The sequence below is a fragment of the Oryctolagus cuniculus genome, chromosome 20, assembly GCF_051225735.1.
Source record: "Oryctolagus cuniculus isolate XC-2025 breed Fujian yellow rabbit chromosome 20, ASM5122573v1, whole genome shotgun sequence".
In the NCBI taxonomy this organism is placed as follows: domain Eukaryota; kingdom Metazoa; phylum Chordata; class Mammalia; order Lagomorpha; family Leporidae; genus Oryctolagus; species Oryctolagus cuniculus.
In genome coordinates this window covers 11,558,243-11,584,973 of record NC_142886.1, presented here as the reverse complement: position 1 = coordinate 11,584,973, position 26,731 = coordinate 11,558,243, and the positions used below count along the sequence as shown (strand labels likewise).

At 44.2% G+C, this 26,731-nt stretch overlaps 1 protein-coding gene across 1 annotated transcript in view; it reads left to right on the top strand.

The window, feature by feature from the left end:
- Window positions 1-11,667: 11,667 nt before the first annotated feature.
- RHOJ (ras homolog family member J) overlaps window positions 11,668-26,731 on the top strand; it is a 93,073-nt gene continuing 78,009 nt past the window's right edge. Inside the window, exon 1 of the mRNA XM_002719551.6 lies at window positions 11,668-12,727. Within this exon, the coding sequence (XP_002719597.1) occupies window positions 12,550-12,727 (178 nt within the window). The 5' untranslated portion in view covers window positions 11,668-12,549. The remainder of the gene's footprint in view (window positions 12,728-26,731) is intronic.

Below are 26,731 nucleotides of genomic sequence, written 5' to 3'. Positions count from 1 at the left end.
CAGATGGGTATCTCCAGCTAGCTAGCTAACTAGCTCACTTGCTCACTTAGGCTCTCTGCCTTTACAATAAAATTTTTTTATAAAGCATAAATTTTAAGCGCAACATAGCAGCTGTGTGGCCTCACTGTGCGGCCTCACTGTGCCTTGGCGTCTTCATCAGTAATGCTGGGGACCAATGGTGGTATATTTATAGGAAGGGACTTCAAAAAGTTCATGGACAGGTGAGATTGAACAATAAGTGTGTTTCTGTGCAAAACAATTTTCAGAACTGTATTCATAATATGTGGTTTCCATGAACTTTTTGAAGACTTCCCCATATGCCTGGGTTTCCATTTTTTTTGCATCAAAATGAACTTATCTTTTAATTCCACTTTCCATGAATGGTTTTCAGGAGCCTTGTATTATAGGCTCCTTCCAGTGAGTAGTCAACACATCAGTATTTACCGTCTCCTTCGCCACCACACCAGTCCGGCTGTCATCTCTCTGCTGGAACAGCCTGGGACCCGGCTCCTGTAAGTCCACATTTGTGTCTCTCTAACCTGAATGATGCCAGAGAAGCATTACCAGACACCAATAAGAGTGTGCTGTTTCTCTGCTTAACGCCGTTCCATGGCTTCCCATCATCCACGGAAAAATCCAGACACTTTCTCAAAGACTTCCTGTCCCCATGTGACCTGGTCCAGTGTTTCTCCAACTTTTAGCAGCTGAAGATCACACGGCAGGCAGTCAGGAGACACAGTGCCACCAATTTTAGGTTTATAAAAAGAACCAAAGGCTCATCCAAATATGAAATAACAGGAATGTCATTTAAAAATAAAAATGATGCTGGGGCCGATGTGGTGGTGTGTGGAGCATAAAGATGCCAAGAATCCCATATAGGAGCAGGTTCACATCCCAGCTGCTCAGCCTCCCATCCAGGTCCTTGCTGACAGCCTGGAAAAAAGCAACAGAAGATGGCTTAAGTGATTGGGCCCCTGCCACCTGCGTGAGAGGCCCAGAGATGCTCCTGGCTCCTGACTGACCCAGCTCATCTCTGGCTGTTGCGGCCATCTGGAGAGTGAACCAGAGGTTGGAAGATTCTCTCTCTCTCTCTCTCTCTCTCCCCCCCCCCCATTTCTTTGTAACTCTTTCTAAAAAAAATTAATTAATTAGGGGGCCAGCGCCATCGCTCACTTGGTTAATCCTGCACCTGCGGTGCCCGCATCCCATATGAGTGCCGGGTTCTAGTCCCGGTTGCTTCTCTTCCAGTCCAGCTCTCTGCTATGGCCCGGGAAGGCAGTGGAGGATGGCCCAGGTGCTTGGGCCCCTGCACCTGCATGGGAGACCAGGGGGAAGCGCGTGGCTCCTGGCTTCAGATGGGCGCTGCATGCCCGCTGTGGCGGCCATCTGGGGAGTGAACCAACGGAAGGAAGACCTTTCTGTCCCTCTCTCTCTCACTGTCTAACTCTGCTTGTCAAATAAAAATAAAATAAAATATAATTAATTAATTAATTAAAAACTTCATCAGGGCTATACAAGCAGCATGGCACAAACAAAAGATGTAAGGTTAGCTATTTGAACCACTGCCCACTGTGCTCTACAACTCCCCAGTGTTGCAGCATCTCTTCCAGTTCAGTGGTAGCATTTCGATAAAGTATTCAACTATTCTCCAGTAATATCGTGTCATTGTTCCTGGGAGCAGAGGAGAACATCATCACGTACCAGGAAAAGAAGCCAACTCTCAACAATGGAGACTTGCCCCACACGTCATTCTTTGCAACAATTCATTTTACCCCTCACGTTAAAAATCATGATATGCCAACTTCCTCACAATAGAGATTCTGAGATCACTGATGTACACCACTTGAGCAAACACTTGCAACTATGCTTTAGTGACATAATGCTATCGTTATCAGATCATCATGAAGAATTATTTGTTAGCTTCTCTCTCATTGCAAAAACTTGTCAGCACTTTTCTGCTCACCAACAATTCTCCCTCTATCCTCTAGGTCATTATTATTTTTCCTTTACATTAGATCATTTCCATCAGCATAAAAAAATGCTATTCTTCCCTTTAAGGAAAAAAAAGAAAAACAAAACTCCAGTTTCTCCAACCTCTCAGTTAAATCCTTTCTATGATCAGGCTTTTGTTCCCAGCTAGCTCGCCACCATCCATGCCAAAAACACCAGTAACCCCACATTACTAAATCCAATGGTCAATTCCCATTTCTCTTCCTTCTTAAACATCAGCAGCCTTTGGCACTGTTTTTTTAACTTATATAAAAAGTTCATATTGGCCAGTCTGCGGCTCACTAGGCTAATCCTCCACCTGCGGCGCCAGCACCCCGGGTTCTAGTCCTGGTCGGGCGCCAGATTCTGTCCTGGTTGCCCTCTTCCAGGCCAGCTCTCTGCTGTGGCCCGGGAGGGCAGTGGAGGATGGCCCAAGTCCTTGGGCCCTGCACCCTCATGGGAGACCAGGAGAGGCACCTGGCTCCTGGCTTTGGATCAGCGCGGTACGCCAGCCACAGCAGCCATTGGGAGGTGAACCAACAGAAAAAGAAGACCTTTCTCTCTGTCTTTCTCTCTCTCACTGTCCACTCTGCCTGTCAAAAAAAAAAAGTGCATATAGCCATGGGGTACCCTTTGATGTTTCGATATTTCACACTGGGTAATGTTCAACTGAGGCTAAGAATTTCTATCTCCTCTAACATTTTTCATTTCATTGTGGTGGAAACATTCAAATTCTTTCTTCTAGGTTCTTCTAGGGTTTGTTGTTGTTGTTGTTTTTCTTTTATGTACTGGGGACTTCTGATCACTGTTCTGCCTAGGAAACATTTTCTTCATTCCAGGTCTTAGTTCATGTTCTGTTGCCATAACAAATGCCTGAGACCAGATAATTGACAAAGAATCTACGTTTGTTTGGCTCACGGTTGTAGAGGCTGGGGAGTGCACATGTTCTCAGCATCTGGCAAGGGCCTCCTTTTTCACATCACAGTGTGGCAGAGGGCTTCCTGTGCAAGACCAAGCAGGCGCACTGTGGCTCTCTTCCTCCTCTTCTAAAGCCATTAACACCGCCAGGAAGGTAACTTCGTGACCTCAGCTAATGCTAATAAGCCTACTGAAGACCCCACCCCAAAATACCATCAACCTGTGAGCTTGGGGACTGAGTCTCCAACACACACACACACTTAGGGAACATGCTCAGATCAGAAATGTTTGGCCTCCAGAACACCCTGCTCTCTGAGATTCCCCCTTTGCCTCCTCTAACATCAAGATTTTTCTCCTTTTCTTACTTTTCCAGTCGTGGCTCTCCCCAGAAACCCGGGTCATTGTCTTTCAGCATCTCCACTTGTTTGTCTAAAGGACACACCATCCCCCAAACTGAACTCTCAATCTTCCCAACTCTCAGCCTCCACTCAACAGTTTCTGTTCATGGAAATTCCATCTTTCCAGGTTCTCAGACCAAAATTTTGAGGGGTCTTCCTTGATTCCCCTTACTCTCTCATCACCTACATTCAGCTCATCAGAAAAGTCCCGCAGGTCACATTCTTACACAGTACAACACCTCTTCCCTCCACTCTCCCTACGTTTCCTCTGATCCAAGCCACATCACATTCCACACGAATTGTTGCCACTGGTCTCCCTGCTGTCATTCCCCATCCCCTTCCTCCACACCATTCTATATTCTTCACAGCAGCCAAAGTGCTCAGCACATCCAATCATCTGACTCCGCTTCTCCAACCCTTCACGGGGCTCCCCATCACACTCAGCCAAATTCAAGCCATGACCTAAAAGACCCCACACAGTCAGGCACTCTTTGTCCCCTCAGCTTTGTCCCTTACTCAGTCTGTTCCAGCCACATTGGAGCTCAGACGTTCCAGAGATGGCCCTACACTTTGCACTGGCTGGTCCCTCCAAAAGAACAATTCTTTCCAATTTATTAAATTTCTCCCTATGAAATATTCAATCATCAAGACTTTGTCTTCTGGACAATTATCCTTATCTTGCCATAGTCTAATTTTTTCCAGAGAACTTACCACCTATCAAGGTAATTTATATATTCACTCTGTTGTTCATTGTTTATCGCCTCCACTGGAATATAAGCTGTTGAGATGTCAGTAATGCGTTATACCTGATTTGCTCACTGCAGTATTCCCAGCACCTAGTAGGAGCTCAGTGGATATCTATTGCAGACATCAGTAGAACTAGGCAACTCCTTCCAGACATTTTCTTGAACTTGCACCATTTAAAATCATATGAATAATTATCAACAATGAAGACAAAGCCTGGCATGGTGTTAAACTTCAGAGGTGGACTTGAATCCCTGCTGTATCATTTAAATCAACAGCTATGTGAATTTGAACCTGAGCGTCTATCTCCATTTAAGGACTATTGAAATCATGGGGCCTTACTCCCTTGGTTTATTGAACAGATCAAATGGGGTGAGTGTGCAGAACTTCTCAGCACAATACCTAACATATAATCTTTGCTTCTTAAATGTTGGTAAACTCCATTGCCTTTTCTCCTTCCTCTTTGATTATAGGGAGAGTTTGTGTCCTGGGCCTGGTAAAGGCTGACCAGGAATGGCAAATTATTTTACTTTCTATGTCAATTGGTTTGTGGTAGCTGCTGATGCACTGAGTTCAAAAGGATTTAGGAGAGGGGCTGTGTGTCCAAGTTCAGCAAACCAGCAGCATGATACTACCGTCCCTTTGGAAGGAGAATAGCACCTAAGTGGAATCTGCCATCACGGATTCAAAGGTTCACACTTCTGCCTTGTAGAAGAATCCACTGGGGCCGGCACCGCGGCTCACTAGGCTAATCCTCCTCCTTGCGGCGCCGGCACACCGGGTTCTAGTCCTGGTCGGGGCACCGGATTCTGTCCCAGTTGCCCCTCTTCCAGGCCAGCTCTCTGCTGTGGCCCGGGAGTGCAGTGGAGGATGGCCCAAGTGCTTGGGCCCTGCACCCCATGGGAGACCAGGATAAGTACCTGGCTCCTGCCATCGGATCAGCGCTGTGCGCCAGCCGTGGCGGCCATTGGAGGGTGAACCAACGGCAAAGGAAGACCTTTCTCTCTGTCTCTCTCTCTCACTGTCCACTCTGCCTGTCAAAAAAAAAGAAGAAGAAGAAGAATCCACTGCTTTTCAGACTGCTCTTGGGTTGGTCTAGCGTAACTAAAGGCAGCTGTGCTCTACCAGTGTCAATTGTAGAATTATTTCCCAGGTTAAGAAAGGCTTAAGAGAAGACAGTGGGAAAATCTCTATTTCTAAAACAGCTTATCCAACTGTGATGTCACTGTCATTTCATTTGATGGAGTCTGCCTCTTTCAGTATACTCAGGCTTGGTTTGAAAAACCACAGAAGGTTAGCCAATCAGCCTTCACCAAGCCTTGTCTTCAATAGGATTTTGAAAGTCCACATTTGCTTTAAGGAAGCTTTCCCCAAAACTCAAAAAGAGTTTCAACATTTTGTAAAAAGATCTTCAGCCAGAATAATTTAAAATTCAGCATTGTATTGATTCCTGTGGTGTAAAAGCACAAAGTGTATGAGGCAGATGTTAACTGAAGTAAGCAGCTTTAGAAATGGCTGTAATTATTCCCCTCAGATGCTATGATATTCATCAAATTGACTTGTCCCAGGAGCAGTACCTGTTATGTTTTCATGATGTAGACAATGTGGTAGCTTCATTTTCAAAAAATATGTACTGGGTCCAAAATACATTTTGGAGGAAGGAGGAGTGTGGGAAAATATAGCACCAAAGACAGTCAGCTTCTCCAACAATAAGCTTTTGTATCCAAAGTAGAAGGAAACAAACGTTTCCTATTACATGCCATTATTATTATTATTATTATCAAGATTACTACTATGCTTATAGTCTTGTTATTACTACCATCATATTTTTTTACTACTCTTCTAGTATCAATATCTGGAGTTTCCTCCGTTACCTTCATCCCTCATGTTCATCCCCTGGGCGCGCACACACACACACACACACACACAAAAAAAAAACAATAAAACTTAATCTTTGGGTATCTACAGAGTGGACAAATATTACTATGAAATATCACTTTATAAGTACCGCACGCTAACCGATTGCGCACTGACTATGAAATATTACTGTGAGTGAACAAATGTCACCATGAAAGCTCTACATTCAAGTAGCACATAAATGCCACAACTTGGGTTTTACTGCAGTGGAATTATGCCTGTGTGTTTTATAGATGCAGGCAATGTAGAAGGACCATCTTCTTCTTGCTGTGGAAGAAGGAAATAAAGATTGACTAGAACGCATAGGTGAGAATTCCACAAGCCAATCTATTTTTAAGTGCATTGCCTTACTCTGATTATAAAATCAGTAAAAATGATTGTTTTATAGTACAAGTTTGAAGTGAAAAAGTCACCTTCAGACTTCAGGGCAGACAAAAGAGACATCCATCTCACACAATCCATTATAATTATTTAATTTCCTGGAAAGTGGTGTAAAAGACAGAGTAACCTCCAAAAATAATGTGGACAAAAACAATGGGATCAAATTTTAAAAACCACTCTTCAACATTGTTGAAGTTCCCACAGTGCTTTTCACAAATCAGCACAATAGTGAATAGAAAATAACAAAAAAGGAAATTTCATAAATTTTTGTCTGGCAAATAAATACTTCGCAAGAATTCTCTATCTTGACAATAACAAGAGTATCCTTTTTCTTAGGAGGAAAGGGAGACACTTAACCTGGAGACTGTGCATGAGAGAACTCAAAAAGTTTATGGAAGATGAAATTAAAAGGTAATTTCACTTTGTCCCCCCTAAATTTGAAATCCACATATATAGTTCTCTTATGATAGCATTTTCCACAAACTCTGTGAATGGACTTCAAAATAAACTAATCTTTTAATTCCATTTTCATATTATTTCATGTAACAACTCCATCCAACCTCTGTGCATGGCTACCAGGATTCCAACCACGGGAGTCTTTGATCCTCTTCCTTCTTCTGCCCTGGGGATTTTAACAGGTTTGTTTGATAGTGTCTCCTTTCTCTTTCACCCACTTCTCCCCCATAGAGGTGGTTCCCAGATCTTTCTGCCCAGTCCCTCTCTTGCACAGCACCAGATCTAAAATTGGAGCTATGGTGTTCTTTCAGTACTGAAAGTCTGTGTGAGTCTCTTCCTCCACACACACGCGTTGATTAGCCAAGGAGCTGCTCAGGAAGTCTGGCCAGAACGGAATCACATTTCCCCTCGTAGTTGGTATTCCAACACACAGCATCGGGAGGCTGCCAACCTGGGGAGTCTCACAGGGACTCATTTTTGTGTTGAATCTGATCACAGAAACTCGAGCGCCTTCTTGCATGCAGCAGGGTCCTCGGGGTGTGGAGTAATTGTTGCATGACTTCGATACCATCAGTGAACCTCAGTAGACTGCAAGTGTTGAGTTCATCCTCTAGCACCAAGCTTTCTTAGGCCCCCAGTGCATCCCACACAGAATGAAAGACGACAGAACTGGGCCACGGCCCAGAGCCTACATAAGTTCAGCCTGTGCTGGTGACATTGAGATGCTTGCCCTCCAAGACAATAACCAATCTGATGGCATTAGCCTTCTGGGTCCCTATCACTAACCATATGAAGGAATCACCAAAGGTCTCTGTTCTATAGATGCAGAGCTATTTCCACAAGCTCTTCTCTGCTCCTAAAGGAACAACCCAGAACCACCTGGACCTTCAACTTTGCTTCCTTCCGGAACACACCGCTCCAATCTGGAAGATCAGGAATCCATGGAAAAGTTTTTCCTGAACTGTTATCCATCTCTAGATGTTCTGGATAGAGAAAACTGGAAAGGTCCCTATATCTAGGTTTACCCAGAGGGAGACCCCTCAAAAAACGCTCTAGCCCACAAGACTTGCTTCTTCTGAGACCAGGGCCTGTACTCAGAGCTGAATGCACCACAGTGAAATGCACAAGAAGGACACAGCTGGGAAAATCACCCTCTTCCTTCCCAGGAGGAAAGAAGCCCCATCTGTCTGTGATTTGCAAGTAAACTACTTCTCTAGGGATTAAGACATTAAGAAAAAAAAGCAAGGCCCTCCAAGCAAGGGGGGAAAAATCCACTCCTGAAATTATAAAAAGATCATATGCAAGAAAATTAGATATGATGTGATTGGTGTGATATATGACATGATTGGTGTGATATATGATATATGATTGGTGTGGTATATGATATGATATATGATGCATACCGTGGACAGTTGCCAGAGCTGAATGCAGGTGGCCTGACAGATGGAAAACATAGATAGGTGAGCGTCCCAAGGCAACGACTCACGCCTCCTGAGAGGGGCCAGTCCAGGCCAGTCCTTGGACAGCCTGTTCAGTTTTAGCAGTTGCCCCAAATGATCTTGAGGCTTTGACTCAACAGGAGATTTGGGTCAGAATCCCTAGACCTACATCCACCTCCCCCCCAACTTAAACCCTGCTCACCACCACCAAGACCTGACTTCCCGTTAGCACAGACAACTCTCTCTGGAATGGAGGTGACTCATGACTAGGCTGGGCGTTCTGGAATCATTGGAAACACAGCCCACATTCCTAAGACTGGAGTTGAAACTTAGAGAAGGAGTTCCATCTGGAGTCTGACATAGGGGCCAATCCAGAACCAGAAATCTGATACAATTGCATTACTTCCACTTACAACCACTAGTTTTAGACACAAAACGAAAAAAAAAAAAAAAATAAGACGGGAGAGAAGCCTGGGCTCAAGGCACAATAAAATTGAAAATAATCAGAAAAGTCAGAATTTCATTCCAAAAAAGCCCTACTGACCGTTGGGGAAATTCACATGAAGGTAAAGCTCAGAGGAAAAAGAAGACACCAAGAAGTTAAGACTCTTGGAAAAAGCAGAAAATACCCCCCAAGAGGACTTCACCAAATGCTGGTAAGTTTGTGTAAACTTGAAGCTTGAGGTAAACCAAATAATTAATGGCTGTGCAACCACCACTCAGTCGCTTACATGGATTGAAAGCCAAAAGTACGAACATCTGGCAAAGAATGTCTTAGGGGCCAGCACAGTGGCGCAGCTGCTACCTGTGATGCCGGCAGCCCGTAAGGGCACCAGATCAAGTCCCAGCTGCTCCACTTCCAATCCAGCTTTCAGCTAATGTACCTGGATGCAACTTACGAAATGTAAACTATCTGAGCCATTACTTGCTGCTTCCCAGGGTGGGCAATAGAAGGAAGTTGGATTGGAAGCGGAATTGAGATTTGAACCCAGGCACTCTGATATAAAATGCTGGCATCCCAGGCATTGTCTTTTTATTTATTTTTTATTTGACAGTAGAGTTATAGATAGTGAGAAACAGACAGAGAGAAAGGTCTTCCTTCCGTTGGTTCACCCCCAAAATGGCCGCTATGGCCGGCGCACTGTGCTGATCCAAAGCCAGGAGCCAGGTGCTTCCTCCTGGTCTCCCATGCAGGTGCAGGGGCCCAAGCACTTGGGCCATCCTCCACTGCACTCCACAGCAGAGAGCTGGACTGGAAGAGGAACAACCGGGACTAGAACCCAGTGGCCACATGGGATGCTGGCGCTGCAGGCGGAGGATTAACTAAGTGAGCCACGGCACTGGCCCCCCAGGCAGTGTCTTAACCACAAACGCCTGTCCTGAATAAATCATTTTCACTGTTGAAAACCTGACCTTGGGCCGGCACCCAGGCTCACTAGGCTAATCCTCCACCTGCGGCACCGGCACACCAGGTTCTAGTCCCGGTCAGGGTGCCGGATTCTGTCCCAGTTGCTCCTCTTCCAGTCCAACTCTCTGTTGAGGCCCGGAAGTGCAGTGGAGGATGGCCCGAGTGCTTGGGCCCTGCACCCCATGGGAGACCAGGAGAAGCACCTGACTCCTGGCTTCGGATCAGTGCAGCACTGGCCGTAGAGGCCACTTGAGGGTGAACCAATGGAAAATGGAAGACCTTTCTCTCTGTCTCTCTCTCTCTGACTGTCTCACTCTGCCTGTCAAAAAAAAAAAAGACAAGACAATTCAGTGTTTTACCTTAGGGCTATAAGGCAATAGATTTGTGATTGCTTGCCCGGGTGGAATGGTAAGAATATATTTTAGTTCCAAAGATTTAAAGGGATAACAATTAGAACTGGCATGGAGACTTTATCTAAAATATTGTTTTCTTTTCTTTTTTAAAAAATATTTATTTTATTTGAAAGGCAAAGTTACACACAGAGAGAGAGAGAAATCTTCCATCCATTGGTTCACTACCCAAATGGCCACAATGTCTGCAACTGGGCCAGGCCAAAGCCAGGAGCTTCTTCAGGTCTCCCACGTGGGTACAGGAGCCACAGCACTTGGGCCATCTTCTACTGCTTACCCAGGCCATAGCAGAAAGCTGGATCAGAAGTGGAGTAGCCAGGACTCAAACTGGCACCCATATGGGATGCCGGCACTGTAGGCCGTGGCTTTACCCACCAGCTATGCCACAGTGCCAGCCCCTCCTTTTTTTAATGTTTATTTATTTTCATATACTTAGAGAGAGCTTCTATCCACTATTGTACTCCCCCAGTTGGCTGTAATAGCAAAAGCCAGGAGCTAAGAACTCCATATGAGACTCCAATGTGGGTGTCACGGGCTTAGGCACTCCTAGGACGCATTAGCAGGAAGTAGGTCAGAAACAGAACAGAAGGGGCTGGATCCCAGGTGCTATGATATGGGATGCATGTGTCCTAAGCGAGGGCTTTACCTATTGCACCCTCCCTTACATTATTGATAGCTACCAACTAAAAGATTTCTCTCCCAGCTCCCCAATAAAAAAAAAAAAAAAAAAAAAAAAAAAAAAAAAAAAAAAAAAAAAACCTCATCAAAAAAAGAAAATCTCAAAAATGATTGGGTAATTTTTGAATCCTACAACATCAGTGTTCAAAAGTCTCAAAGAAAGAGTTCCGCTGTTTTGGCTCATTTATCAAAATGATTTGCAGAGTTCTACTTCTTTTCCAAGACCAAATACATTCATCAAACACTGAGCTTCAAAGGGGCTTCATTTAGAGTGACCCAACCAACAAATAAATTCACTTCCAAGGGCTCCTTTGTAATAAAAGAGGGCCAGGCTGGCCCACGGGGACAGGACTAAATCAAAAAGGGAAATGTCTAGGCAGTATCAGCCTGAGGAACCCTAGACGAACCAAAAACATGTCTTCACTCTCTCCTGTCCGAGGGTGTTACGCAGAATCCAAGCACATGTGTGTTTATTTCCTCAAAAGAAAATGCAGACTTCCCACGTCTGATTTATGTGCTACAGCCGTAAGAAATGTTTGTGTCTGGAATACATATCTGGGTGCTATACTCAAATAGAGCAGTTTGTAAGCCTGATCTCTCTCTCTCTCTCTCTCTCTCTCTCTCTTACACACACACACACACACACACACGTGTACCTTGAAATGTTCATGGAAAAGGGAATCCAAAGAGATGTTTAATTTGGGCGCAGAAAACGTAGCAATCCACACGTAAATTTTCGCATAGTGTACATTTTTCTAGCAACTTTGTAAAGAGCCCTCGTGTGTACGGATTTCTAAAGGTTTTGCAGCAAAATAAACTTGTCTTTCGAGTCCGCATTCCACGAACTTGTTGAAGTACTCTCGCGTTACACCTGCGACCTACCAAAAAAAAAAAAAAATCACCTTGGAAGGGTTGCTTCTTTATTGCAGCGAAGCGTGGCGAGGGTGCTCACTGAAGCCAGCCAAGAAACGGCCGTGTTTAATTCTCAGAGCCCTCCACCGGTGACTCAGGGAGCGATGATGTCATATGTTATGCTACAACTGCTGGTGCGGTTCTGCGCGCTCGCTCCAGCCGTTCCCTCTCGCTCCTGGGGCAGCCGGGACTCGCCGGCCCCCAGCCTTTCCCAGCCAGCCAGGAGCAAGCAGGCTGCCTAGCAGCGATGCAACAGGAAGTCTGAGAGCCTGAGCCGGCAGCGGGACCCCTAGTGCTTTCCCACTCCGTGTCCTGGCATCGTTCCCCACAAGTACAAACACACACACAGAGCTCCCATTGTTGCAGCCCTCCCAGCCCACTGATCCTAATATGGAATGCAGCAGGAAACCCATGATTTCCTGAGCTTCGGCAAGCTGGAGGAAGCAAGGGAGGGGGGTGGAAAAACTCCATTAAAAAGCCCAGCTTTCCTCCATGTTAGCTGTGAAGTGGGGAAAAAAAAAATGGGGACGATTTAGCCGAATCCCAGCCGGGCTGCAGACGGGCAGAGCAGAGCGGGAAGCCGCAAGCCGCTGAAATTTCTAGACTGCCAGCGAAGCCTCCAGGACTCTGGAGATGAAGATTGCTTAAACGGAGAAGGGAGAGGATCGGACCCTTCTCACAACCCTCCTCCCTTCCACACCCCACCCCGCTGCGAGTGCCTGTCGCTGTTCGGGACCGCGATGGCGAGCGACGGGGCGCACGCCAGCCTCCGACGTGTCCGGATGCTCCAAGGGACCCCAAGCGAGGCAGAGTGAACTCCGTCCAGCCTGGCACCGGCTCTGCGGGACAAGCGGCGGGAGCAGCAGCCAGCGGGAGTCCCAGCCGCCGCGGCCGCGAGCATGAACTGCACCGAGGGGACTGACAGCAGCTGCGGCTGTGCGGACCACGCCGAGAAGAAGATGCTCAAGTGCGTGGTGGTCGGCGACGGCGCGGTGGGGAAGACCTGCTTGCTCATGAGCTACGCCAACGACGCCTTCCCCGAGGAATACGTGCCCACCGTGTTCGACCACTATGCAGGTAGGGAGAGCCGGGGTGCGCCGGCGGGGGCGGGGGGGAGCGGAGACCCCAGGCGCGCAAGGACCCGGCTTGGGTCTCGCGGCAGCGCTGGGTGCGGGCCTGCGTGCGCGTCATCGGGTGGCTGAGCCTCACGCACAACGTGTGAGGATGCTTCCCAAAGGAGGTGGGCAGGGGCATGGAAAGACACTTTTATGGCGGTGCAAAATGTTGGAACCCAGGCGTAGGTGCGGTGCGCACAGTCTGCGGGAAAGGATTTCAAAAACTTTTGCACCGAAATAAACGTTGTCTTCTGTCTCATGAACATTTTGGAGCACCCTCATTTGAACAAAGCCTCTGCAGGACCGTTGGGAGACCAGTTTGCTTGTGGCGCTGTATCTGAACAGTTTCTCCACTCGTGGAGCAGATGGGTGACACTGGGACACACTCAAACTGCCCCCTGGATTGGGCGTTTTATTCAACATCTGCTTGGAGAGTCACTGCTTCCTGTCAACTTTCTCAAATGTGGCGTGATTGCATTCACGATTCTTTTCTACGGGAAAAAAAAATCACCACTCACACACAACTGGTCAAAGCAAGGTTCCTGCCAGTTCTCATCTCAGATCTGGAAATGCAAAGACTAATAAATAAGACCCTCATTTCTCCTAAAACACTTGGTGCCCTAAGACTATACTTTCATCTTCCTGGGGACCGAGAGCAGGGCAGGGAAGGCAGGGCGTGTTAAAAGCTTGTAAATAACTATTAAGCAACGTATAGCTTGCATTAAAAAATTGTTTTAATTAATATTTTTTAAAGTACAAATGCAACCGAAGCCTGAATTACTTTAAAACCTGTCCCCAAAAGACAAAATCGAGCATGCAATGTTTTAAAGTGTGACGGTGACAACCCTGTAGTCACTATTCTGCCAGCGGATTTTTTTCTTTTTTGAGTGTTCTCAAGTTTGTAGGTGTACTTGTCTGTGAGGTAGCATTATCTAAAATTTCCCATTTTGACTCTCGCTTTTTCTCTTAATTTCTAGAACAAATATTAGTAAGTTTCTCATTTGCAAATTCATGAAAGTCTTGAAGTTTGCAGTAACTCACTTTATAATTGTTTGTTGGGACATGGCGATTGGTACCGTGACTTATCAGAGGTTTGAGAGTCTGTAAGAGAAAAATTCCTCTTCTTTCAATTTGGTTTTGGGTCAGGATCAGCTACAGAGAAATGATCCACAGGAAGGCGACGTGCGTCGCGTCTTTGCTCCGTGGCCATTTGAAGTCATCCTACCATAGGAAGTAGCTTCCTCTCTGGAACTGGACATTTCCCAAGTCCCCTTCCTCCTGCTTGTGTGTGACTTGGGACAGACAAAGCGACAGAGGATGTGGAGTATCTACCTCGCAGAGGGTTTCTCTCTCTTTGTAGACATTGAGAGTCAATGTTAATGCTGGCCCCCTTAAGCTTTTCTGAAAATATGACTATGCCCAGAAAAGAACATTTTAATGAGAGCAGAAAAGAGAGAGAGCGCGCACGTACACTTTCATCTTCAGAAAAAAAAAACTAATTATAAAATCTGGGGATCCGTGCTAACATCTTAGCATAAGTTATTATTCCACCCCTTCTTCCTGCAAGCAAAAGAGAAGTGGCTAGTATCTCCCTTCAAAAACTTCTAGATCAAAGGTAGAACCCAACATCTGCTAAGAGGGGAGGCTTCAGAGGCTTATGAAAATCACGTATAAATCTCTTCATCTATCGAGTGAAGCGGTCACAGCATGCTATCAGAAAGAAAAAGAAAAAAATCTTTAGAGATAGAATTAGCCTGTAAAAGCACAATCAGGGAACATACAAAGGCTGAGCCACAGCAAGATTCCACTACAATCAAATTGATGTTTCATTCAGGCACATACTAGCTATGGTTTGAGCATCAGGGACCCTTGAAGGTGTTGGCTACATATTAGTATATTTATTATTATTTATTTATTTATTTAAGACAGGTGGTTGGAGAGGGCTGTGCTGGGCTGAAGCTGGGAGCTGGGAAGTCAGTTCAGGTCTCCCATGTGGGTGGCAGGAGCCCAGAAGGATACTGTCATCAGCAGTGAGAGTCAGGGCTCAAACCCAAGTTGTCCCAGCCAGTGTCTAAATCACTAAGCCGCACACTCACCCTTACTGTATTGTTTTAGCTCCCCACCTATTCAGAATGGCACTTAGCACGTAGTAGGCATTCTTAAACATGGTTGCTTTGATTTACACTTTATTCCTCTTTAAGTGCATTATCATGGTGCCGGTGCTGTGCTGCAGCTGGTTAAGCCACTGTCTGCTACACCGCATTCTATATGGGCGCCAGTTTGAGTCCTGGCTGCCCCACTTCCAATCCCACTCTCTGCTAATGCGCCTGGGAGAAGAGTGGAAGATGGCCCAAGTGCTTGGGCCCCTGCATCCACATGGGAGACCCGGAAGAAGTTCCTGACTCCTGGCTTTGGCCTGGCCCAGCCCCAGCTGTTACAACCACTTGGGAAGTGAAACAGTGGATAGAAGATTCTCTCTCTCTCTCTCTCTCTCTCTCAGATCACATACATTTTTAAAAATAGCTTTTCGGCCAGTGCTGTGGCTCAATAGGCTAATCCTCCCCCTGCGGTGCCAGCACACCAGGTTCTAGTCCTGGTCAGGGCACCAGATTCTGTCCCAGTTGCTCCTCTTCCAGTCCAGCTCTCTGCTGTGGCCAGGGAGTGCAGTGGAGGATGGCCCAAGTGCTTGGGCCCTGTACCTGCATGGGAGACCAGGAGAGGCATCTGGCTCCTGGCTTTGGATCAGCATGGTGCACCGGCCGCAACACACCGGCTGCAGCGGCCATTGGAGGGTGAACAAACAGAAAAGGAAGACCTTTCTCTCTCTCTCACTGTCCACTCTGCCTGTCAAAAAAAAATAATAACTTTCCAAAGTTCTTCTAAAAGGAAGCAAATACACATACCTCTAGGGTTGTAATGGGGAGGTTACTTCCACCAGCAAAGCCTCCAGATCATTTTCCCCACCACCCTGATACATGACCCGGTGGAACTCAATCCTTAGACAGTCATGTGAGAATTACAATCAACTATAACAGAACTAAATGGCTTCTTCTACCCTACTGACCCACTCAACAATGACAACCTGCAATTGAGTTATTGAGTCTTTAGAGAACTTGGAATTTCAAGAGCACTAGGATTTTTTTCACTAATAACGTCCCATCCTGGGAAAGCAGAGATGGACTAGTAAGGATGGAAGTGTAACAGTCTGCTGAAGATGGTCAGCTCTGGAGCCAAAGGGCACAGTTCTAACACCGCCTCTGCTATTCACTTTGCCACCATGAGCAAGTCACTTAACCTCTCTCTGTCTTGGTTATCGCAAAGGAAAAACGGGGCCGATGAGGGTATCAGAATTGTTTGTGAGAACAAAAGGAACAGTGCTCCACATGTGATAAGTGTTGGGTACATGGTGGCTATTAGTATGAGGAATAAGATCTCTATATTGCATAAGCTAAGGGAACGCATTCAAATGCAATTAAAAGATCAAGACTACAACAAGGAAAAATAGAATTCTGAGAGTTTTCTCCCTAAGAATCAGCTTATATATTTTTTCCTTATAAAATAGATAGCAGGAGTGTTAATAACTGGCAAATACTAGTGTATCCTCATGGAGTACTACCAGTGGGATGTTAGCCTGGGAGGGGAAATATTCATTTTGCGTGAGTGGATGCAGAAAATTCATCAACCAACTAGAAAAAAATGTAAGTTTTATGCACCCTGGTTTCATTCCCTCCACCTACCTACCAGAATCCAAAAACACATTTCCTCCACACAGCTTTCCGTGACGCCCCAGGGAGAGGTCCCTGCTCCTTCTTCCGTCTGTCTCCAGGAAGTCTTTCACTTCCCTAGGACACATCTTCCGCCACTGGACAACAACGCACCTGCCTCCTCATTATTCCACCCTTGCTGTTCTGTGAGCTCCCCAGGGAAAAGGTCAACCTTGCCAATCCCAGAGGTCACTGTTCAGTCTTCATCTTGACCTCCTAGGCCCCTTTTGTTAGTGGTTTGTTCCTCTCTGTAAAACACTTCCTTTGCTTGGTTTCTGGCTTCCGCATTCTTGATTTTCATTCCAGTCGCCAGAAGTCTCTTCATGTTCCCTGCCATCCCCTCCATGTCTCCCCAGCCACTAAATGTTGGCGTAGGTCAGCGTCCATTGCTTTGGTCCTCGTCTCTTTTTATGCTCATTGCTCGGGCCCTGCCTGACTGTGTCTGTTGGCCAGGCTGTCAATATCATTTATAACCTGATGACTCTCAGCTTTGTCTCTCCACACCCATCCATCCCTGAGACCCAGAGGTATGGATGTATGAACAAGCAGCTGCTCATTTGGGTATCTAATAAACATCTCTTTTTTAATTTTTAATTTTAAGATTTAACCATCTTTAATGTTTTGCCATTTTTACTTTTATGTAGATATCATATACATAGATACTATTTTTTGGAAACAAGGCTATTAATATCACAAAATGAGGAATCCATGACAATAAGGTGGGGATAGAAGGGATAGAAGGACATATTCTCATGTACATGGTATAATTAAGGAAGGCAATATTTTTAATTATATGCCAAGTTTATGACACACACACAATTTTTATATTCTATCTGTATCAACTTTCACAGTTAAGGGAAAACATGTGATACTTGTCTTTCTGGGCCTGCCTTGTATCACTTAGCAGTAATAATTTCCACTTCCACCCATTCCGTTGGAAAAGTCAGGATTTCATTCTTTTTTGTGGCTAATACTCTATCTGTATACATACCATATTCTCTTTATCCAGTCGGTAGACATCTAGGTTGATTCCACATCTTTGCTATTGTAAATGAGGCTGTATTACACATAGCCGTGCAGGCACCTCATTCATACGCTGACTTCACTTCCTCTGGGTTTACACCCAGAAGTGGGATAGCTGGGTCATATGGCAGGTCCACTTTTAGTTTTTTTAGGAAGCTCCATGCTGTTTTCCATAACAGTTGTGCTAATTTGCATTCCCACCAACAGTGTATGGAGGCATCCTTTTTTCCACAATCTTGCAGAAATTTGTTATATTTTTTATTTTTGAATAGCAACCACCCTAACTAGAGTGAGACAATACCTCATCATGGTTTTTATTTGCATGTCCCCGTTGGCAGGTGAGCCTGAGTGTTTTTTCTTGTGTGTGTTGGCCATTTGTATTTCCAACTTTGAAAAATGTCTGCGTATTTCCTTTAACCATTTCTGGACTGGTTTGTTTGTTTTGTTGTTGTTGAGTTTCTTGAGCTCCTTACACACTCAGGATATTAATCCTGTATCAGATGCACAGTGTACAAATCTTTTCTCCTATTCTGTCAACCGTCTCTTCACTTTGTTGCTTACTTTGCTGTACAGAAGCCTCTTGATACAATCCCATTTGTCTATTTTTGCTTTTATTGTCTGTATTTTGGGGATCTTACTCAAAAAGCCTTCATGTAGGTCAGTGTCTTGCAGTGTTTCCCCTATGTTTTCCTCTAGAATTTTGGTAGTTTCAGGTCTTATGTTAAGATCCTTGATCCATTTTGAGTTTATTTTTGTACAGGTTATAAAGTAGGGTTCTGCTTTAGTTGGAAATTCAACTTGTGTAACCATTTGTTAAGGACACTGTCCTTTCTCCAGGCAATGTTTTTAGCACATGTGTCAAAGACAAGTTGATTGTAGATGTGTGGATTTATTTCTGGGGTTTCTATTCTGTTCCATTAGTCTACATGTCTATTTTTATGTCAGTAGTGTGCTATTTTGATCACAATAGCCCCGTGTTATGTCTTTAAATCTGGTATTGTGATGTCTCTTGCTTTGTCTTTATTAAGATTGCTTTGTCTATGTGGGGTCCTTTATGTTTCCATATGAATTTTAGGACTGTCTTTTCTAGTTCTGTGAAGAGTGTCCTTGGAATTTTGATGGGATTGCATTTAATCATAAATTACTCTGGGTAGTATAGATATTTTGATCATATTAATTCTTAGAATTCATGAACATGGAAGATTTTTCCATTTGTGTGTGTGTGTGTCTTCTATTTCTTTCACTAATGTTTTCTATTTTTTATTGTAGAGATCTTTCACATCTTCTATTAAATTTTTCCCAAGATATTTAAATTTTTGTAGCTATTGTGAATGAAATTGTTCCTATAAGTTCTTTCTCACCCAGATTATTATTGGTATATAGAAGAAAGCTGTTGATTTTTGTGCGTTGATTTTGTATTCTGCAACAAGTAATAATAGTCTCTTCGTGGAGTCTTTTTAGTACTCCTATATAAAGAATCATATCATCTGCAAACAGGGATAATTTGACTTCCTCCTTTCCAATTTATATCCCCTTGATTTCTTTTCCTTGCCTGTTGGCTCTGGCTAAAAATTCCAGAACTACAATGAATAATAGTGGTGACAGTGGGCATTCTCGACTGTTTCCAGATCTTAGTGGAACTTCTTGCAGCTTTTTCCCATTCAGTAAGATGTTGGCTGTGGGCTTGTATATTTCCTTTATTGTGTTGAGGTATGTTCCTTCCACATCCAGCTTTTTAAGGTTTTCATCATGAAATGATGTGGTATTTTATCAAATGCTTTCTCTGCATCCATTGAGATAGTCATATAGTTTTTATCCTTCATTTTTTGATGTGATGTATCATGTTTATCGATTTGAGTAGGTTGAATCATCTGTGTATCATTGGGATAAATGCCACTTGGACAGTAGAATAATCGACATCTCAAACTGAACCGATTTTTTAGGTTTATTTTATTTGTTTGAAAGACAGAGTTACAGAGAGAGGTGTTCCATCCTCTGGTTCACTCCCCAAATGGCTGCAACAGCCAGAGCTGAACTGGTCCAAAGCCAGGAGCCAGGAGCTTCTGCCAGGTGCAAGGACCCAAGCACTTGGGCTATCTTCCAGTACTTTCCCAGGCCACAGCAGAGAGCTGGATCTGAAGTGGAACAGTGGGACACGAACCAGCACCCATATGGGATGCTGGCATTGCAGGCAGTGACTTTAATCTGCTGCACCACAGTGCTGGCCCCCTGAATATTTTAAATTATCTTACTATTTAAAATTTTATTTACATGCAATATTGTACATTCGATGGGGCTCAATATGATATTTCAACATTTGTATACAGCATAATTTGATCAGTTCAGACAATTACATTTTCTATTTCCTTATCTTTTCACTATGTTTGGAGCATACCAGCAGCTTTCTCCAATGTCTTCCTAGAGGATAAGACATCATGGTGGCTATAATCACCACACTGCACTGTGAAGCACTAAAACCTATTACCTCCCTCTGAGTGTGTTTTGAGATCCATTCTACAACCTCCCTTTATGCCCTCCCTGACACTTTCTATCCTCTAGTAATCAATATTCTAAGTTCAGATCAACTTTTTTTTTAACTTCCATATACATAAGAGAGAACATCTGGAATTTGTCTTTCTGTGTCTGGTTTATTTCACTTGAAAATAGTCTACCCATGGGGCTGGAACTGTAGCACAGCAGGTTAATGCCCTGGCCTGAGGCGCCAGCATCCCATATGAGCGCCCGTTGGAGACCCGGCTGCTTCACTTCCAATCCAGCTCTCTGCTATGGCCTGAGAAAGCAGTGGAAGATGGCCCAGGTCCATGGGCCCCTGCGCCCACATGGGAGACCCGGAAGAGGCTCCTGGCTCTTGGCTTCGGATCGGCACAGCTCTGGCTGTTGCAGCCATCTGGGGAGTAAACCAGCAGATGGAAGACCTCTCTCTTTCTCTCTGCCTCTCCTTTCTTGTGTAACTCCGACTTTCAAATAAATAAATAAATCTTTTAAAAAAAAGAAAGAAAATGGTCCACCCATTTTATGCAAATATCAAGACTTCAGTTTTTTATGGCTGAATAAATGGTCCACTATGTATGTCTGTGTGTATATATATATATGTATGTATATATATATGTGTATATATATATATATATATATATCACACTTTCTCCACCTATTCATCCGTTGATGGTCGTATAGGTTGGTACGGTATCTTGACTATTGAGAATTGTGCAGCGGTAAACATGGGAGTACAGCTACTTATTTCGTATGCTGATTCCATAGCCTTTGGATCTATACCTGGAAATGAGATAGCTGGGTCATTTGATAGTTCTACTTTAAGTTTTGAGATGAACCTCCATAGTGTTCTCTATAATGGTAGTTTCAATTCTCATCCCTACCAACTGTATAAAGGCTGTCTTTGCTCCACATTCTCTAATTGTTTTGCTCTCTAATCTACTGTCCCCCAAATAAGTACATGACCACTGTCTGATACCCAGTTTCTGGGAACAAAAGCTTTGGTATTCTGCTTGGTTCCTTTCTTCCTTTGATAATACCCTCTTCCTCATCAATCAAACCATTAATTATTATCCCTTCCTCCTACCAACCAACTCAACATTGAGAATCTAGTACATCCCTAACCTGGTCATTTGTCTCCACCATCATCTTCACTCTTGCTCAAGTCACCTCCATCTCCCACCCAAACTACCACAATCACTTTCCAATATCCTACTTTCAGTCTTTCCCCCAATAGTCAATTCTCCATACAGTGAGACAGAGAGAGACACAGAGAGAGAACTGGTTCATTCTTTAACCTCTTCTCTTGCTACATATTTCTTCATAATATTTAACACAACCTGACATTGCAGATATATTTCCTATCTCCAGCTTTTAAAAATAGAGTCCAACATTTGATGGACTCCAACAGTCATTGAACAATTGAATTAGTTTATCTTAATCATCTAAGTCCCTTGGCCTTTTAATATTTGTGATGAATAGCTTCAGGAGCTTACTGTAGCAGCCAAGATACCTGCATTCCACACTGAACCCAACATGGGCTCATTTCCCAGCTCCAGCTCCTGACTTCAGCTTCCTGCTAATGCAGCCCCTGGGAGATGGCAGTGATGGCTCAAGTAGTTGGGTTCCTGACCTCATGTGGGAAACCTGGATTGAGTTTCTAACTCCTGGTTCCGGCCCTGGCCCTGGCCCAGCCCCCACCATTGAATGCACTTAAAGACTGAACCAGTACATGGGAAATACCTATTTCTTCTCTGTGTGTGTCTGTGTGTACATGTGTGTTTCACTCTAGCTGCCTCTCTGCCTGTAAAATTTTTTTTTAATTTTTTTTCAAACTTTGATGAAGGGCTGGCATCATGGCATAGCAGCTACAGCTGCCGCCTGTGACACCAACATCACTTACAGGTACCATTTGTGTCCTGGCTGTTCCACTTCTATTCTAGCTCCCAGCTGATGGCCTAGGAAAGGTAGAAGACTGCCCAAGTGTTTGGGCCCCTGCCACCCACATCCAGGGAAACCTGAATTAAACTCTTGTCTCCTGGCTCAGCCAGGCCATTGAAGCCACTTGGGAAGTGAACCAGCAGATGGAAGATCTCTCCCTGTCTTTCCCTGTCTCTCTGTAACTCGGGACTTTCAAATAAATAAATAAATCTTTACAAAAAATTGTTTGATAAATAAACAAACTGCAGTTCCAATGGCTCTTGTTAGAAATTGACATATAAAGATATTTATTAAATTTGTTACATTTTTAACTATTTTGTTCACATTTTAAATAATCTTTTTGTCTCTACTATAATTCTAATATAGTATTGAATTTTTATAACCTAAGAGTACAGTGTCACATCTATTGAATAGTGTAACTCTATAATGTGTAAAATATGTAAATGTCACTTGGCATTCCTTCATTTGCATTACAAAGCTGACCCAAATTTAGGGTGGTCCACTCAAACACCTATAATTCTTAGATGCAGTACACACTGTAGAGCAATCCCAAGTTTGATCGAGGACTATGACTAAAAAATAGGGGCACTGGGGTGAAAGTAGAAGAGGTTGGGGTCAGCGCTGTGGTGTAGTGGGTAAAGCCATCGCCTGCAGCACCAGCATCCATATGGGTTCAAGTCCTGGTTGCTCCACTTCCGATCCAGCTCCTTGCTAGTGCTCCTAGGAAAGCAGCAGAAGAGGGCCCAAGTCCTTGGGCCCCTGCACCCATGTGGGAGACCCAGGAGAAGCTCCTGACTTCAGCCTGGCCCAGCCCTGACCATTGAGGCCATTTGGGAAGTGAACCAGCAGACTGAAGACTTTCTCTCTCTCCCTCTGTCTCTCTCTCTCTCTCCCTCTATCTCTCCTTCTCTGTAATTTAATAACTCTGACTTTCAAATAGATAAATCTTTTACAAAAAAAAAGAAGAAAGAAAGAAAGTCGAAGAGGTCACTCATGTTTGTTAGAACCATAACCAAGAAACTTTTCTGGGATCTGCTTAATCCTCTCTTCCAGGATGACTCAAGATGTCCTAACAGCATTTAGAACCTTCTCAGCTTACCATGGAACAATCACATTTGTTCTCCCATTCTGTCTTCATCCTATCTTTAGCCTTGAGTTTTATAGCCTAGCTGGTAAACTATTCTCATCAACCAAGGCTTCCCATATCATACTACAGACAGACAGATAAGATTTCCATTCTGAATTTAGTGGGATTGCATGTCACATTAGGCTGTGTGCTGGCTTTGTAGGTTTGGGTGTGTGGGTGTATAAAATAAGCCAGTTCCACCTGGAATCTGTTTATGATGTGCCTGATTCATTATTTCCATTCTCCTCTCTTTTAAAACTGACTGTGTTTCTTCCATCACCCATCCTTCCTAGGGCTTCTCAGTCAAACGCATCATAGTAGGAAATCAGCTTTAAGCCGCTAGTTGTCAACTCAGCTCCTGCCCGTGCAGGAAATTAACACAATTCATGGAAAGGGGGAAAATCTAGTCACTCTATCAGTGGCATGAGATGTAAAAGGAAGGAAGTTGTTTTCACAGAGAGCTGTTCTAACTTTTCCACCAAATTGAATGGCAATTGGTCAGAGGTAGATTCAGTCAGAACCTTAATGGCCAGAGCAGGGGCTGTGTGTGTGTGTGTGTGTGTGTGTCTTGGGGGAGGGCGTGTTAACACAAAAATAATACAGAGTGAATCAAAACAGAGTTCTAGGCCTATGAAGGGTTGTGACACAGTCTGCCCGCTTGGGAACATTTACTCAGGTGTTTCTCTTTGGCTCTTTCTGAAACCAGTTGAGAGTCTCTGATGAGATCCACTCTTTGTAAGCCACTGGAAAACCTAAAGAAATTCTTGTGAGACTATGAAAGAGTTACCAGGTTCTTAACCTTAAATAAAGCGTAGAAGAATTTTATGAAAGAAGAAACGAGACTGGGCAGGCTTAAGCACTCACTCTGCTCCTTCTACATGTAATGATATTCAGAAACCCAAAGTCTCGGGGAGGGAATTTGGCACAACGGTTAAGATGCCACTCAAGACACCCATTTGTGGGATTGGCATGGGTTTAACTCCTAGCGCCTCCCCCATTTTCAACTTCCTGCTAACATGCACCCTGGAAGGCAGTAGGTGATACTGGCTCAAGTAGTTGAATCCCTGCCTCCCATATGGGAGATTTGCATTGAATTCCCAGCTCTTGGCTTCAGCCTGGCCCAACCCCAGCTGTGGTGGACATTGGGGAGTAAACCAGAAGATGTTACATCTATCTATCTATCATTTATCTATATTTCCACTTCTCAAATAAATAAAATTACATTTTTTAAAATGTCTTATAAGCATCTAATGCCCCAATATCTTTGTGGGCACTGAGATGTGCATTTGACAGTATTTCTAGGCTTACAGTGGCTATGCTAATGATACAAATGTACCTCAAAGGAGTTCTTAGAAAAGAGGGATTAAAAGATGGGTTTATTTTGGTGCAAAACAAATTTGAATTCCCATGCACAGATTTTTGAAACTGCATTAGCCATGAAATTTGTTTGTTGGTTTGTTTGTTTGTTTATATTTGAAAGGCAGAGAGATAGACAGAGATCTTCCATCTGCTGGTTCACTCTTACTTATCTGCAATAGCCAGAGGTGGGCCAGGCCAAAGCCAGGAACCTGAAATTCAGTCTGAACTTTTTGAAGACAGCTCATAAGCATGGATTTCAAAGAGTTTTGCACCAAAATACTCTTCCCTTTTAATTCCATTCTCCATCTTTTTGACGTGGCTTCATACAATCACAGCAATCATAGAGACAGCTCCTCCCACCATGGACACTGCGATACCCATAACAACAAGCTCCCTCCAAGGCTTCAGGGGCGGAAATGGCACTCAGAAAACCAGAGCATGCTTCAGAGAAGGTAAGTTCTTAGCCTCTTCCCTTAGGAGTAAGGAAGAAGGACTACTAGGAGCCAGCAGGTGGGGATGGGGGTTGCAAGAAGTAAGTATCTAGACCAGAGCAGCAAAAAAAGGAAACAATAAAGCCAAGTTGCAGGGGTGGAAACCGCATGTGCCATCTGTGACCCTCCTGCCTTGCAGCTCTAGGTGGCAACAAGCCAAGGACTGCACCGAAGTCAGGTCTCAGTGGACAAGTTTTCCTGTGACCAAGAAGGCTTCTAGTGTCACGCAGCCCAGCTCCCTTCACTGTCCAGGTTACAAAAGCTTCATAAATATTACTATCTAACTATTGGTTGCAGTTGGGTTCTAGATGAATGACTCTAGGGTAGCATTTTCAGAATCTTCCATCTCACCCTCTTCTTTGAGGATGAGAGGCAACTCTGTCTCATAGATGGCTCAGGACATTAGCTGCCTCTGTCTGGGGATATGGGTGCCATGTTCTACAAAGGTGGCCAAGCAACACAGGACTTCTCACGGTAGGGCCCATAAGACTATTCAACAAAACTGCCTCACCACAAGATCCACACAGACTGACAAAGCTCCCTCCCTAAGTATTCTAATCTGGCTGAAATGAACTTTCCTACCAGCAAAATCCCATGACATCTCTTGGATTACTTGGCAGAATCCAAACAGTTAATTTTCCAGGGATAATGCAGTCAGGAGAAATCCTATCACGAAATCAGTAGGGGCCAACTCTGAGTCCCGGAGGAGCCTGGCATTGATCCTGAACACTCTGAACTCCAACTTTTTGCATGTTTTGTTTTCACAAAACAAAAGGACTCTGTGTGTATTCAGTTATCATTTGTCAAGGTTCGCAATATTCACACCGCTTTTTATTTCTTTATTTGAGAGGCAAAGAGACAGAAATGAAGATAAAGATACCGAGAGAGAGAGAGAGATGATGGTTTGATCAGTTTTATCCTCTGTGTTCTTTATCTCCAATCTCAGAGTAAACCTACTTTTGGCCATGAGACTCTGCAGGCAGTATGGTGGTATTAACTATAAAGTGCAGATGCCACCACCATGTTTGTCAACCACAGCAACAACAGACAAGTACTCCTATAGTTCTTGCTATCGTGCAGGCATACTCGGTGGATTTTCATACATCCTTGGACTGATCCTATGAGATGTGTCTCTTGTCTAAATTTTACTGATGAGGAAACCAAGCAACAAAGGTGTTTTCCCAAAGTTAAACATCCTATACGGGAGAAAGTGGAGGCCATGAAATGGTAAGCAATATAAGTAGGTTTATACCGAATAATATCAATCAAAAAGCTGCTGTTAGGGTATCCTGAACTGTGACAACACATAGACCCAGTGTCCTTCCACCCTGCAATTGTTCATTCCCTGCAATCTCACACTTGTCTGCAACCAACCAGCCTTATGAGAGAGAACAAGGAGACACTCTAATGGAAAGTTTTAGGGGCCAGTCCCAGAAGTGAGAAGCACCATTTCTGGTCACATTCCATGGGAAGCAGTGGGGGGAAAGTCTACCAACATGCTCAATGGCTAGAAAATGGCATTTTGATGGAAACCAGCCATGAATGGCCACGAAGTATTCTTGCATACTTTTTCTCACGTCTAATACCACCCAGAGTCCCATTCTGTCACTCACTGTCCCCAGGGTCAAAGAGCAGCATCTGCAGTGTGATCTAGATATGGCTCTTTGTGGCCCAGTGAAAAACAAAACATCTGTCCCATGAAACTAATCGTCTCTTGTGCAATAAGAGGATGACCGAGCTGCCCAAACACC